The sequence below is a fragment of the Chlamydotis macqueenii genome, chromosome 9 (genome assembly GCF_036417535.1).
Source record: "Chlamydotis macqueenii isolate bChlMac1 chromosome 9, bChlMac1.mat, whole genome shotgun sequence".
Lineage (NCBI taxonomy): Eukaryota > Metazoa > Chordata > Aves > Otidiformes > Otididae > Chlamydotis > Chlamydotis macqueenii.
The window spans coordinates 15,386,579-15,401,585 of NC_141564.1; the positions used below are offsets into that span (position 1 = coordinate 15,386,579).

At 49.6% G+C, this 15,007-nt stretch overlaps 1 protein-coding gene across 1 annotated transcript; it reads left to right on the forward strand.

Annotated features, from left to right (window-relative positions):
* Nucleotides 1–2,718: 2,718 nt before the first annotated feature.
* CLDN1 (claudin 1) lies at nucleotides 2,719–14,335 on the forward strand. Its single transcript, XM_086755051.1, has 4 exons — nucleotides 2,719–3,035; nucleotides 11,015–11,179; nucleotides 11,661–11,745; nucleotides 12,260–14,335. The coding sequence occupies exons 1-4, from the start codon at nucleotides 2,813–2,815 to the stop codon at nucleotides 12,420–12,422; spliced, it is 636 nt and encodes a 211-aa protein (XP_086611177.1). The 5' UTR covers nucleotides 2,719–2,812; the 3' UTR covers nucleotides 12,423–14,335.
* Nucleotides 14,336–15,007: the final 672 nt, after the last annotated feature.

Genomic DNA, 15,007 nt, shown 5'->3' on the forward strand with positions numbered 1-15,007 from the left:
CCCAGTGCAACACCCAGGTGGGACAGAGGAACAGTGCGTTGGCTATACAGCCCCTCAGGCACGCAGCACCCATCTCCAGGCAGCTACAGGCTGTAATCCCACAGCACCCCTCACAGAACAGGGTTGTCTTCAGTCTAAGCTCTGTGGCCTTCTGGAAGCGGAAGAAACTGAGGATGCATGGTGTCCCTGCTGTATGTCCAAGCACTCAGACTCACAGTGTGGGCAGATTTGGCACAAATTGTCCCAAAGGTGCCACCAGGACTCACCCTGAGCCCAGCTTTTCCCAAGTACAAGGTGGACATGGACTGTAGTCCTTCCAGCAGTATGGTCGGAGTGCTGCATCAAGCAGCACGTGCCTGCGTGCCTGCTACATGCATCTCCTCAAGACCACTCTTGATGTCCCTCCTAGTGCAAGCGCAGTCAGATCGTTGCCACCCAGGACTCCTCCCTGTACTTTCCTAGAAGGTTCCGTAGAAAGCCCAAGTCCTTCCCACACAAAACGTCTCCATTCCCCTTCCCAGCTGCTTGGAGCCTTCAGCCAAAGGATCTAAACCTGCTAAAAGCATCTTTGGAACTTGTACTCCTGTCCAGAGCTGACCTCAGCTGAAGGAGTCAGCAAGGAGCTGCCTGATCTGTCTGGGGATGGCAGGAGAGGGGTGAGTCAGTTCAGTGCACCGAAGCACCTAGGAATACTGCACATTCCTTTGCAGATGGACACTACTGGGCTGATATGACTACCCAGACATCAATGATCAAATCCAGACACTCCTAACCCTGCTTTCCTCGGGTTCGCGCAGGTTTCTGCCCTGCCTCTTCATCGGGCAAGGAATTGTTGCTCCCAGGGACCAGCTCCAACAGCCAGCACCGCCCTGGTTTCTTGATGAATACACAAAGCAGAGTTTTTGATGAATATACAGAGAGATTCATCTACTTTGTTATCTTTGTGTGGCCAAAGAATGCTTTGCTGCTTTCCTCTGCTATAAAACCAGGACCCACAGAGACCCTGAAAAACCCCATTTCTTCAGCTGCAAATTCACAGCTCCCTAATTCCTTTGCAAGTGAAAAAGGACACGACCGGTAAAGTTTGCTACCAGGTAACCGGCATGGATTTCGTCACACCAGCGCTGATGGACACTGGGGACCGGCAGCAGCCGCGAGTGTTTTCAGAGCAAACCAGCCTCGCTTTGTCTCTGCCCGGTGTGGCAAGATTGCAGTTGCTTTTCTCCCCTTTGACCCCCCTCTCCGGCATTGCGCAGGACTGGTCAGGTAATCACGGGTCTGTTTGTTTGCACATCTCAGGAAGCAGCTCCAGCAAAATCTCCTAAGTCATCAGAATGCAGCAAACCATGGTGTCAAAACAATACCACCCCATCCCTACCTCCAGCAGCACCTTTATCAGTAATTATCACCTGTTTATCTCAGAGCCTGGGATTACAGCAGGTCCAGGCTGAAGGTCCCCTCCGTCCAGCCTGTGAGGATGGCAGGCGGCACCACCCAGACCATGCCATGTGCTCGCCGGGCCCTCGAATGAGACAGTATTTCCTCACTCCACCTATTCTGAGTCCGGATCTCTCAATATTCAAATATTCACGTAGGAGAAAGGGCAACTATAGTAACTGGACAAATACACGCCCGAGAAAGGGGACTCTCCTTCCTGGTCTGTAATCCTTTTGTTCAATAAGCCTTAGTAAATCACTGAAGCGTTCAAATATCAAAATTTCTCCTTTAAGGGAGACCCAGGAATGCAAAGATGTACAGCACATCGTCCTTATTAAATTGGTAGATTCAAAAGTTTGGATTTAGGGTCCTGGCACATTTGTATGGGGCTGATGAGTGTTTGCTCAGCTGCATCTTTGAAAGCCCTCTAAAATCACATCACCGATCATTTCCATGACTGCTCCATTACTGCCCCTGCAGCAGTTTATTCCCATGTGTGTTGTGTGGCTGGGGAGCCGGGCAGTGGGTCTGCCAGGTAGGAAATGCCCCCTCGCCCTTGTCTTGGTGGTAGCACTGGGATGGGCTGGGTGACAGGAACATCAGTGGGACAGGTGGATCTCCACCTTTCCCATCCAATGCGGTGGCTCGAGGAGGGTGTCTTCACCGAAAAGGGAAGTTTGTCACTCCGGCTGGTAAAGGGCAGCAACAGGCAGCTAAACCCAAGGAGGGTGAGGTGGGTTCATGCTGTGAGGGCCCCCAGCTCTGGAAGGGAAGAGACCCACGAGCACAATCAGGGCACTCTTCGGGGGTGCCAAAACCTCCCAGGGTGCCAACGCATCCCCCGGCAAGCCCCGCGGACACAGAAAGGACAGACCCAGTTCCTTTAGAGGAAGCGAAGGGAATAGTGAGCCCCGGGAGCTGCGGGTCGGGGCGAAACTCTGAAGGAGGGGGTCACCCCGAGGCGGGGGGGGGGGGGAGGGGGTGGGTGGTATTTTAGTGCCCCACTCATCCCGGGGGTGTTGGTATCCCCTCCCCAACGCTGCGCTGCAGGGAGGAAGGCGGGGGAGCGGGAGCAGCCAGGGCGGCTCCCCCAGTGCTGTACCGCGCAGGAAGGCGGGTGGGTGCGAGGGGCCGCGTCCCACCGCGGAAAACCTCCACAGCGGAAAACCCCCACCGCGGGGCGGGGCGGGGGCAGGGCCGCCAGGGGGCGCACTTTGCGCGGCTTTAAAAAGCTGCGCGGGGCGGCGCGCGGGAGGTAGTTGCGGTGCGCGGAGCTGGTTGCGCTTCTCTACCTGCCCTTCGCAGCGACCCTCCGCCGGCGCGGAGCAGCCTTGCCCTCTCTCCGCGCTTCCCCGCTTCTCGGCTCCGCGCAGACATGGCTAGCGGGGGACTGCAGCTCTTGGGCTTCGTGCTGGCCTTCCTGGGCTGGATCGGCATCATCATCAGCACCGCCATGCCCCAGTGGAAGATGGCATCCTACGCGGGGGACAACATCGTCACAGCCCAGGCGCTCTACGAGGGGCTGTGGATGTCGTGCGCCATGCAGAGCACGGGGCAGATCCAGTGCAAGGTGTACGACTCGCTGCTCAAGCTGGAGGGTAAGCTGGGGCTGGGGGCGGGAGGGGTGCGGGTGTTGGGGTGCCCATCCTGTCGGAGTTGAGGCTGGGGAGGGGTCTGTCCCGTCGGGGTTATCCCCTTCGTGCTTTCCGGTCGGGGCTGAAGGTACCGGTCCCGTAAGGTCGTTACCCCCACGCCGGTGCCGGTCGTGTCGGGGCTTGGGCTGAAGTATTGGGACTGGGGGTGCCAGTCCTGTCGCCCCCACTCTTTCCCTCAGGGGCCTGTCCTGCCGAGGGTGCCGGTGCCGCCGGGTTTAGAGTCTCTGTCCCGTTGGAGCTGCGGGGCTGGAGGTGCAGAGCTCAGGGTCACCCATCTTTTTGGCGGCCCTTCGTCCCGTTGGGGCTCGGACGCGTGTTGTGGGGAATCTCCCCGCCGGGGCGGAGGGTGACTCCCTCGGTGACAGCCCCTCGGGGCGGGGGGGGGGCTCGGCGGGCAGTATTCGGGGGAGGGAGCCGGAGCCCTCCCGCAGCACCCTGCCCGCACACCGGCTGCACGTCCCCCTATAAAAAACGGGATAGGAAGGGTCAGATTCTCCACGTGTGTTCGGGAAAACGCCGTGGTTGCGGCGAGAGTTTTTGGCTGTGGAAGTTCAGATAAGGACTGCCCCCGTTTACAGGGCTCAGCGGGGAACGGTGCTGAAGTGAGCTGTTCGAGCACAGCTCCTTTTCTTTTTGTGTTTGCCTGTTTCGTCTTTTGTTCTCTGGGAAAGCCGCTGCTACTCCCGCGGGGTTTTGAGCAAAGGGCTGGCAGGTGAGCTGGACTCCAGCCCAGGTAGCACTGCCTGTAGTTTTCAGGCGGACCAGTACATCAAGGTAAAAGCTCTAGGTCTATTCTCTTGTCCTGGGACGGTGAAGCTATCTCACACATGCGGGACCTGGCTGTCTGGAGTGTCACTCGGGGCTGTCGCACCGAGCTGGACCCAGTGAGCGCTGTTTCTAGAGCGCTGGAGCTTAGAACTTAAGCTGACACCCAAAGGAGTTTTAAAAAAAAAAAAAAACTTTCTCAATATCCATCCCGTCATCCCGAGTCCAGTAGTGTCTTGTAACTGGAACACCTTCATCCTTCTCCCTCCCCAATTAATAAAATAATAATTGCCACCTTGGTCACCTTCTCTTTCCCGAAGGAATGAGCAGGCAGTTTCGCATGAACCGAGGACCTTGGGGAGGATCCCCGATACAGGTTGCCACTAACTCTGCCAGTGTGTCACGCAGTGAAGCAGGACACCCCGGGCCCCACCTTCACGGCTAGCCCACATCAGTCACCCTTGCCGCGAACACCTGTGGGCCCTTACAGCTGGCAAATTATCTCTCTTGAGAGTGCGGTGCACCCACTTAGCACTACCGGGGTGCAGGACTGCGGGTAATCAGGGCTGGGCTAAGCACCCACTTAGTGGTTTGAGCTGTAATTATGTACAAGCCCAGCTTCAGGCCTCTTATCTCGCACTGGGGGTGGGGGGCGAAGATGCCAGCAGGGCTGAGGGATCTCCAGCCGCCCCCCTGGATGGGTTGCGAAAGGTGAAACCGCCTCGGGGGGCTGTGTGGTTGCAGCCCATTGTGCTGTAAATGAGACCTGCCCGCAGAATCAGATGCGGAGCCTGGCTTGAACGGACCCCTAAAAACCTGCCCCAGGACCTCCAGACCTGCCCCGTTCGTGGCCGAGTGCTGAAAACCAGCTGCTTCCCTCACCTTTGTCCTGCAAACAATGCCGGCTCCTCTCCTCCAGGGCTACGAGGGAGGGAGGGAGGTGTGAGGTGCCAGGGGACCCAGGCTGAGCTCTCTGTGGCCTTTTGTCCTCTAACAAGCCCTGCAGGGCACCCTTGCCTGAAAATTCCCGGGAAGCCCAAGAACTCTGGAAATCGCAGGGGACGTTTTTCCTCGTTGGGAAAGTCAGTGAGGGCTGGCTAAAAGACTCCTTGTTCTTTCCTAGCCCAGCTTGTGGCTTTCCCAGTTGAAAGCAGATCACACCTGGGGACGTACACCTTATCTGCTGCTTTCCCTCCCTGGTCTCCCTTCAAGGTCTTGCAGCCGCATAGGCTCAGGCAGGACCAGCAGTGCTGTTTTGGGTGGAGGTGTGAAAAAATACCCATTTATACCCAATTCAACAGCCTGGGACAGGTGTAGCTGTGCAGTAAGAGCTCACTCACTGCATTCATTTTATATCGTGATGAAGGTGGTACAGCTGCGTGGGCAGAAAAACAACTTCTGCCTGGCCACACTTTCCTGCCAGAGCTTCACATGCTCTGAGCCACCCGTCAGAGCCTCGTGCGCTGGTGGGAGAGGCTCAGATCTGTAATTACTTTGTCCTTGTAGAAAGGACTAAGCCTCCTCACACCTGCAGTAATTCATGGATGTGGGAATTCTGGAAAGCTTTGCCAGCTTGCGTATTAGGTAGCTGTTGCCATTCCTCCAGCTGTGCCAGTGTTTGGAGTGATGCTGCATGGCAGATAAGGGGGTGGCACAAGCTGATCAGCACTGTTAGCCAACCAAGGGGCCACCAGCCTCCTGTGTGGCTGCGCTGCCTGAGTGCACCCATGCTGGCACTTCTCCCGCAGCTGCGTTCAGCTGAGGGCTTATGTCAGTGCTCCCATTCAGGCAATAAAAAGGCTGCGTTTTGCTGGCTTACGTGAAAAGTGGTGCGTGGCCACATGCAGACATAGAGGCAACAAAAGCCACCCTTGCAACAAGGCTTTGTTGCACAGCCTCAGCATTGTTCTTGTAGCCCTCCAGCATCGTCCATGGAGCTTAGCTGAGCTTTGTGCTCCTCCGGGGTCTTGGACAGGAGGGAGAAGGGCTCCTGGTACCTGTCTCTGGAAGCTTTCAGCCCCACCTAACCGCACTCTCCTTTTCAGAGCAGAGGTTGATCTGGGTCCTGTCTAGGCTGTTTTAGATGAAAATACTTATCGCCCTGTTTGGTTTTGCTGGGAGAGGTTCTGTGCTTGGACAAGCTGAGACCCATCTACCACTTCATCACCAAACCTAGTACATCCACAATGAGCCTTTGTGCCCTAGCCCAGAAAATAAACAAGGGTTTGGATGTCCTCTGGGTCAAACAGCATCACTGAAATGTGAAATCTTTCCTCCTGCATCCCTGGCTGAGCCTGTTCCAGGAGCTGGAAAAGAGGATGGGTGGGGGAAGGAAGGGTTTGTGCTCAGGTTACTGCTGCTCTGTGGTGGGAGAGTTGGGAGGGTGGCCCTGGGAGCAACAAAGCTATAGCACAAGGGACAAGTGTGTCCAAATAGTTTGTCACCTCTCCATCTTTAGATCTGGACTAAGCAGGTAGAACCTGCTGGTATCTGCACTTTCGTGTGAGTTAAGGGTTAATTTGCTCCCATGTTTCTCAATCCTTGTTCCTTCCTCATGAAAAACCATGATCAAGTGATAAAACAGTCTCACTGTGCTGCACTTTGAGAAGGTAGAGGGTTACTTGGAATGCCACCGAGGCTGTTCCTGTGTGATGCTGTATTGTGACAGCAAGAAGGATGGGAGTCTGTTGCAATACACTGGCTTTATTGCTCTAGGAGCAGCTTCTAAGCAGCTTTAGCAGCTAGTGTTAGTATGTCTTACTAAATCTCTCGGTAAGGGAATTTCCAGGCTTCGTGGGAAAACAGGCTGCCCAGGTCTCCTCTGACCAGGAATCTGGAGATGGTGGTACAGTGTGTTGCCTGTCCTACCAGTAAGCTGTTTGAGTGACTGCAGGAGAGCATTGAACCTTATTTGCTTTGGAGCAGGCAGAGACCAAGGCCACTGTCACCTACTGAACTTGCTTCTTTTGCACTGGATATGCAGTGAGGGCTTCCCAGCCTTTGCATTTTGGCAAGAAACATGACCCTGTCCAAGTCTTGTGTCCTGCCCAGATCCCTCTGTACAGTTTTTTGGACTTGTGGGGAGATGCTTTGAAGGACTACATAGTGGAATATGATGTGATGGGGGTGCTGGTAAGGGAGTTGAAAGCTTTCAAGCCATCTGGCTTTTGGGTCCAGCCAGAATGACTGCAAAGTGGGAGATGTCTGCTGGCCAGCTCTGAAGCTGTTATGGCTTGCTCAGGTCTTCTCATTCCTTTGCCTGCTGCACAGAAGTAACTTTCACATGCTGGCAGGGCGGAACAGCGGGATCTCGGATCCTGCTCCTTCAAGGAGATTTCAACTTTCATGAAACCCCAGTGGGGAGACTCTTAAGGCTGCTGACTTCTCTTGGAGGTGGTGATCCAATGTGCTTCCTATGCTACAGGGGTGCTTGTAACTCCTGGGGAACTTCCCTTGCAGAAATTAGAGGGAGCTGCAGAGCATCTGTTTCACCTGTATTCTATCTTGGTTGCATGGATGCCCATGGGAAGGAAAGGAAAAGTTCATAGTTTAAAAACAAACAAGGCAGTCAACGAGCATCCCTATCAGAAAATCATCTGCACACAGAGCCATTACAGCAATTTTGCATTACAAACAGGCATTACAAAAATCCCGTGGCACTTTCCCAGCAGCTTTTCTGTAATAATGTAGATGACATAAACAGAATAAATAAGGAAATGTGATGACAGAAAAATAACCTCAAACATATGCAAGTGAAGTCCTTTTTCTTTTTTCTTTTTTTTTTTTTTGGTAACTAAGCAGTTGCCAGCAATTACATCTGTGTCAGGTAATCATAGTTGTGGGAAGGAAAGTGTTCTGTAGGCTTCAGATAAACTACATGATGTAGTTTGTGTCCAAACCCACTAACAATAAGTCAGAACTGTTTAACAAACAGTTAAACAAGCATGTTTTAAAAAAGTGGGTTTCATTACGTAAAACAGGTGTGAGTGCCATGTGATTTTTATCGACTTAAAACAGTATTTTATGGCTTGCAGAATTCACATTTCATATTAATCATCCTCAGTAGTTTTAAGCCTCTGTTCTTCAGTACGTGCTGCTTTCCTGCTATCGGCTTTTCAGGCCAGGTCTCTCATTACTAACCAGCAATAAAAAGGCTTGGCTTCTGAGTCAATAGTGGTTTCGTTGCCATCTGACAGCTGTTGTTGGGTGCCAGGCCATTTTGTCGTGCCTCCTATCAGACTGTGTTTTTCTCTGAGGGCTCCTGAGGCTGCCTGGGCTTTCCGACAGCCGTGGCGTGGTGGTGTACGGCGTGGGAGGCTGCGAGCGCTGCGCTACCTGTGCTGTTGGCGAGATGATTGCAGCAACAAGGAGTGTGGGGGAAATCCTGTTTCTCTCTAACATGATAAAAGTTGTAAAGTTAAATAGTTGTGGAGTAGTTCTGCTTGTCAGTAGCCCGTCCTGTTTGGCAAGTTAGGACAATATTATATTTATATAATTTGAGATTTTTAAAGCACCTGGAAAGGCCCGTGTTAACAACAGAACTAGTGTTAAACTGGCTTTCTTAGCCTCTGGATGTGCAGCTTCCATTGACAACCCAGTCGTTAATGTGCACGTAATAACTAATAGCTTGTATGATGATTAACTAGTCAGGGTACTGCACACATTGCAAAAGTGGTAGGGAGACAAAGGCGCTGTCTCCCAGCCTGTGCTATGAGCACAGGGCAGCCAGGCTGGGTCGGGGGAGGATTATTTGCTAATACAGTCATGTCACATTGAAACTTCTTGGGCTAAAGGGACAGTCTGTTCTGCAAATGCTCCAACCTGTTTGGTTTTTTTTCTGTAGTACTGCAGGCTTCCTAAGTGCTTCTGTCCTCTTTTGCCGTGGAGCCATGCGTAAGGCAGGGATGAGGACAGCGGGAGATGCCCCTCCAGGCTCCGCTGCAGAAAGCGGGCAGCCCTGGGAAATGCTCACAATGCCGCTTTTTGTTCCGCAGCTTCTGCAAAGCTGTTGTGGCGTGCATCCAGTTAATACTTGTACATCTTGAGATTTCAGCAGATTTCATACCTAGGTCTTCTGAGGTCATAGAAACTTTCAAGCATCTTCCTGTGTTTGTCCCTTAGTACTGTGTTTGAAGGTGAGAGGTCTCTTCTCAGCCTTATAACAAAGTTTTCTCGTTGTTTGAAATAACATTTCCTATTTTCAGATTCATGAAATAACTTTTTCAAAACCCTGTCCAACAGAGAAACTTCTTCTGCAGCAAGACTAAGCCCAACTTACTGTAGACTTGATGAAACAGATCGGGTTCCTCTGCAGAAAATGTCCTTTCCCATGGTATGAACCAGTGTTCAGGCGTTGGCCTCTCCAGAGCTGCTGCTGTCATGCAGTTTAGCCTTAAATGTACGGCAGCTGAATTGGTTGCCCAAGTGGTAACCTGTGTAATCTCTGACATTGTAGATAAATTTGTTAAAAATGTGTCTGGATACTGGTGTTGTGATTTATGCTGAAGTGAGAAATGGCTTTGTAAATGGGTTTCTGCAATCAATGTGATGGGTTTTGACAAACACCTGGGTGGTGTGGAGGTGTGACACCCTTCCCCTTTGAAGGAAGAGATGACATCTGCCAAGCTGATTGTGGGATTTTTCCTGAGAAAGCCAAGACTCTTATGACAGTGTGTCCCTTCCTATTGTTCTGAATATTGCCCTTTCACTGTGTTTTTAACTGGTTTCATAATCTCTTTACAGAACAATAAGGTTTGTTAGATCTGTAGATCAGATCTGTTTTAAGGCAAAACCAGAGCCTAATGGCCCTGTTGTTGGTGTGGGTCATAGGAGTTTTGAACTCCTGTCTGTGGTTCAGGTTGAGCCAAAGAACCTGCTGCTATAGCATGGGCTGCGATGGGTTCACCATACCAGCGATGAGTTTGCAGGTGCTCTGCTGAAGGCTTAAATCTTGCAGTTGCAGTTGTCTAAGCTTGAAGTACTTTGCAATACTGTCAGTGTGCTTTCTGAGGGATGAGCTCTAGACTTGGGAACGGATTCTGGTGATACTTTGCTAAAACTGTACATGTGTCGCTGCTAGATAACCTTCTGTGTCAGGGGACCTTTTTACCTCGGTTACAGTGTGCTCCTGGGAGCTTGTTCCTTTGATTAATTAGCCTTGTTTGTTCCCAGATCTTAACAGGACTGTATATTAAAATCCATGCTGTTCAAACAAACCTGATTTGCCAGGCAATAAAGCTCAGGCTCTTATTTCACTGCTATTCAGGTGTTTTGTCACCTGAGTATTTTTAGTAATTACTTAATCTAGATGATTTTCTCCTTTGGTACCAAGAAAATTAAATTCAATAGCTCATGTACATAGAGTTAGTGTGTATGTACCTTCAGATGAGTCCATATAAAACCAAATCCTGGATAAAGTACATTGAGTCTGTCTGAGAACCCAGGCAAATACAACCATTGCCTATGGGAGGCATCATTCCGTGCTCCAATTCTTCAAAAATACAAGATGATCTTAAAACATTTGCATATTTTTGAGTCTAATAAGCTAAATATTTTAGGTAGAAAAAAAAACCCCACTCTTGTTTTTCACTTGACTGGGAAAGTCCTGTTTCTGTTGCAATTGTATTTTTGTACCCTCTGGGACTCAAGCTGAGGATTTAGCACAAAAATATCTAAATCAGCACTGAGGTATTTGTATAAAAGACAGGTTTTGTAAGTGTTGAGCAATAGAGGGGCCTTGCTTTCTGCTGTGGGACTATTCATATGTACGGTACCATTCATATTAAAACATGTGCCTAAATGCTTTGTCAAGGTAGAGCCTCAATCTGAATACTTCTTTTGATAAACAGATGTGTCCTTCCAATTGGGATTCAAATGCTCAAGGAACAAAAGATGTCTGAGGGCAATTCCCAGGTCATTTCCTGCAAAAAGGTGCATGCCCTTGTTCACTATGCGATTTAGAAGAGGCTGAGAGCCCTCTGGTCCTGGTGCATGATAGTCTCTGGGAGCTTAAAGCCAACAAGAAATGTCTTGCTCGGTTGTATCCTGTGTAACAGGGAGCAAAGTATTTTGACACATGATTACTGAGCCCAGTAATTTGAATTTCTCTTTGTATCTTCAGTTTTCTTTGTGTTAATTCAAATCCTAATGTTTTCTAGGCAGTCTGCAGGCCACTCGGGCTTTGATGGTGGCTGCAATAGTCCTGGGCCTTATCGCGCTATTTGTTGCCGTGACTGGCATGAAATGCATGAAGTGCATGGAAGACGACCAGGTGAAGAAGATGCGGATGGCTGTCTTCGGTGGTGTGATCTTCCTCGTTGCAGGTTGGTAATGTAGTGTTAAATGTGCCATTTTCCGCAGGCCTTTAATCCTGCATGGGGTATAAGAGGATGGGCAAGGACTTGCTGTCATTGCTCCAAGAGCATTTGGGACTGGGAATTCCCTAGCAGACTTTGGCACAGTAGCTGCTGGTTGAGGCACCAAAGGGTCTCTTGCCATAGCAACATACTTTCTATATGGGCTGCATGCCTTCTATTGACAGACTGATTTTGACCTGTACACCCTGCTTTGGTGAAAGGCTGTCAACAGTCCTGCTTTTGGTGCCATGTATCTGTGGGTGACCTCAGATCCTTTCTTAACTTCTCTCCCAAGCAGCATTAAGTAACAGCTCAGAACTTCCCAGGGCAGCAGCAGCAGCTCAGCATCACTCCAGATGCTGGTTCTATTACACACTTATTTTTGCAGTGATTTTGTTGATTGTGTTTTTCCTAGTAAGTCACCATGTTGTGTTCCCTTCATGTGCAGGTTTGGCAGCGCTGGTGGCCACATCATGGTATGGCAACAGAGTGGCTCGGGCCTTTTATGATCCTTTCACTCCTGTCAACACCAGGTACTGACCTATTTGATATAACACTTAGAGCATGGATATAACACGTATACCATGACAAACACTTACAGGCCTTAGTTCTGAGTAGCAGTGGCTGAAAACAAAGAAGGCAATTTCCTGAGCTAGCTTGGTTGACTTTGAACTGTGCAGAAAGAGCATTAGGACTAGATCTCATCATCCATGTGGCTTATAAGTCTTGGGTTTAAGGCAGCATCACTGCCAGGGACTTAACTGCTGTGACTTCAGTGTTTTTCCTCCACTAAATGCTTACGGCCTGGCTTGCACAGTATTTGGCCCTGCTGTAGCTCTGCAGGGTGATCAGACAGACTGGACTAAGCCAGCATGCAAAGCTCTGGCTTTGAGGGTCAGCTGTGCCTCATGCTGCTCCAAACTGCTGCCTTGTAGGAAGCCACTTCTATCCCAATTTCAGCTCCCTTCAGCTTTATGTGAACATGCCAGCACTGGAATCCAGAGGCATTACTTGTGGTATTCACTTTCTTCCTTCTTTCTCCCCCAGATTCGAGTTTGGATCAGCTCTCTTCATCGGCTGGGCAGCTGCTTCTCTGGCCATTCTGGGGGGAGCCTTCCTCTGCTGCTCCTGTCCACGGAGAGAAACTTCGTATCCACCCACCCGAGGCTATCCAAAAAATGCCCCCTCCACAGGGAAGGATTATGTATAATGAAACAAGAGGAGCCACCAGCACTGGTAGTGAAAGCATTTTGGAGAGGACACTACAATGCTACTGTCCTGAGCAGAGTTCAGACTCTAGGTTCTGCCTTCCTCTTCTCCCAAAAATATGTATATTTTTGTAATCTTTGCTACTGGACATAACTTCTCCTTTCTCTCCCAGCCCGTGGAGGAAGGCTAGCCTAGGTACATAGGTGTTGCCACTGGAAAGATGAAACCTCCAAGTTTGGGTTAAGTTTAGTATTTGGGAGTAAAAGGGAAAAATGATACTTATTTTTTTTTTTAGATGGATGTTGGTGCTTTTTTTAGTTTGATTTTTTTTAAAAAAAAAAAGATGGTAACAATTGAGACCCATTAAGTTAGAGCCCAGTGTGGTGTGTGTAGAAATTAAAGGAACATATATCAAAGTAATGAAACCAATAGCTTAAGGGGACATATAATTTTAGGGAAAAGACTTTACATGTAGGAATGTTTGAAGAGATCCAAAATACTCTTGTACTGTCTTATTGGCATCATCTTCAGCACACTTTCTGCGCAGATTGGCATGACAAAGGGTCAGACACAAATTGCTGCGGCTTACCAAACAGAAACCTGTAAGTGCCCATGCACACGCTGTTGGCCAATAGAAGATGCAGTGTAAGGTGGCTTGGCTTAATTGTATGTCATCGCTCTTTTGACAAGACCTTGTAAGTTGATTGTGTTTGAGCAAAAGGCTGCAAAATTGTGACTGCAGAGGTTAGTGGACTCCCAAAGCAGCAACAGGTTTTCCTGGTGCCAGGGAAGAGCTAAAGAAAAATGATTGCCTTCTGTTTTCACTGGGTGCCTCTGGTGGGGCTGCTGCTCCTGTTCCTTAGATGCCGAGTGCTGCCGGTGATTGTTTCTCCATGTTGCCACTCTAGTACCTAACTGAGCTTGAAGCTTTATCCTCTGTGTGTTACAGGCCACCTTTTAACAAACACTCTCCTCTTTTCTTGAGTCTCTCATCTGGGCTTAGTTACTGATCTCAGTTTGCCTTATGCAGCTAAATGTGTTAAACCGAACTGAATGTACTGCTGCTCCCGATGTCTCCCCAAGGATACCTCACATGCTGCCATTGGATCCTGTCTTTTTTTCTTGTAAACACTTTGAGTGATGATATGAAGGCAAATTCCAAGGAAACTGACCCAAAGGCTATGGAATTTTCTTTTAATACAAGCTCACCAAAGAGGAAGAAACTAGCATTTTAAAGATAAAGCCATCCTTGCATATTAAGTCATATGTTTAAAAAAAAAAAAAAATGAAGCTCATCAAAGGTTCCCAACCCTTCCTCTGAAACACCCAGTCAGTCATTTGGTGTTTGACTAACACTGGCTGAGGCTGTCTGGAGTTAAGTCTCCTAATTCCTAGAAGGATGATACCAGTTCTCCAAAGCTCAACATTGTTTTTTCTACAGAAAGAAACTGGTTGCTTCTGACCAGGCTTTATAATTGTGTATGTGTTCAGAGGCATCAGACTTCTTGATTTCCTTCTGTACATGGGGAGCGCCTCTGGGGCTGAGCGATGTACAGCCATGGTGTTAGTGGTTTGTATAAGCCCTGTACCTCTGTTTGACCTAACTCCCTGCAACATAACTCAAAGTTACTAAAAGAAACCAACCAGAGCATTTGCTTCAGGCTTGAGTTGATGTTGGCCTGAACTTGGAGCTGGGTCATGTGGCTTCCATTTCTTCATGAGGAATTGCCCATGCACAGCAGCTGCCTCATGAGACCTTGTCTTAGGAGGTGGTGGCTCAGGTCACATTAAAGAGCTGCGGAAGTATGTGCTTTTGTATTTGCATTAACCCTGAGACAGGGAGCAGATGCTTGTATTGGAAACTTGTATAAAGTGTTTAAACAATTTCAATAAATGGACTTTTTTTAAGGAAAATCAGACTGTGTTACTTCATTTCGTGGTTTTGGGCAGAACTTGGACAGTGGGCATGGAAGAGGGGGGCTTGGGCTTTTGAGAGCCTGCCTGTCGGTATGGAGCTTGTTTAGCTGTGTATCTACAGCAGACGTAGGTGGGGACAAATCTTCTGCAGTGAGTCAGGCAGTCATGGCCTCTGGCAGAAACTCACCCAGTAATCTGCTACAATTGCAGCCCGGGAACCAGAAGGTCTGCTCCTCCGCGAGGCAGGCTGCACCCTGGGTGGAGCAGGAAGGGGCAGGGGGAAGGCAGATGGCTCCCTCACAGGGGAGTGGGAGCTGCAGGAATGGGGAAGGGATAGGGTGTGGAGCTGAGGCGCTCTCGGGAGAGATGCTCTTGTGTTTCAGCACTGCTTTGCGCTCTGTAGCTTTATCGGGGGTAGGGTATGTGCAGGCTGTGGCTATCTGTACAAGATGTTCTGCCTCCAGAGCAGGAAGAGACCTGCTGATCTATGTGTCTTGTAAAAACTTATGTGCAATTCCTTGACATTTCTGGATTAACAGGAATCATGAAGAGATGGGCCCTGGGAGGATCCATATTGCTCTAAAGCCTCTTTGGGGAGGAGGGTACTGTGCTTTTCCCAGCTGTGACAATGACCACAACCACTCAAGTGTACATTTTTGCAGACTGGGT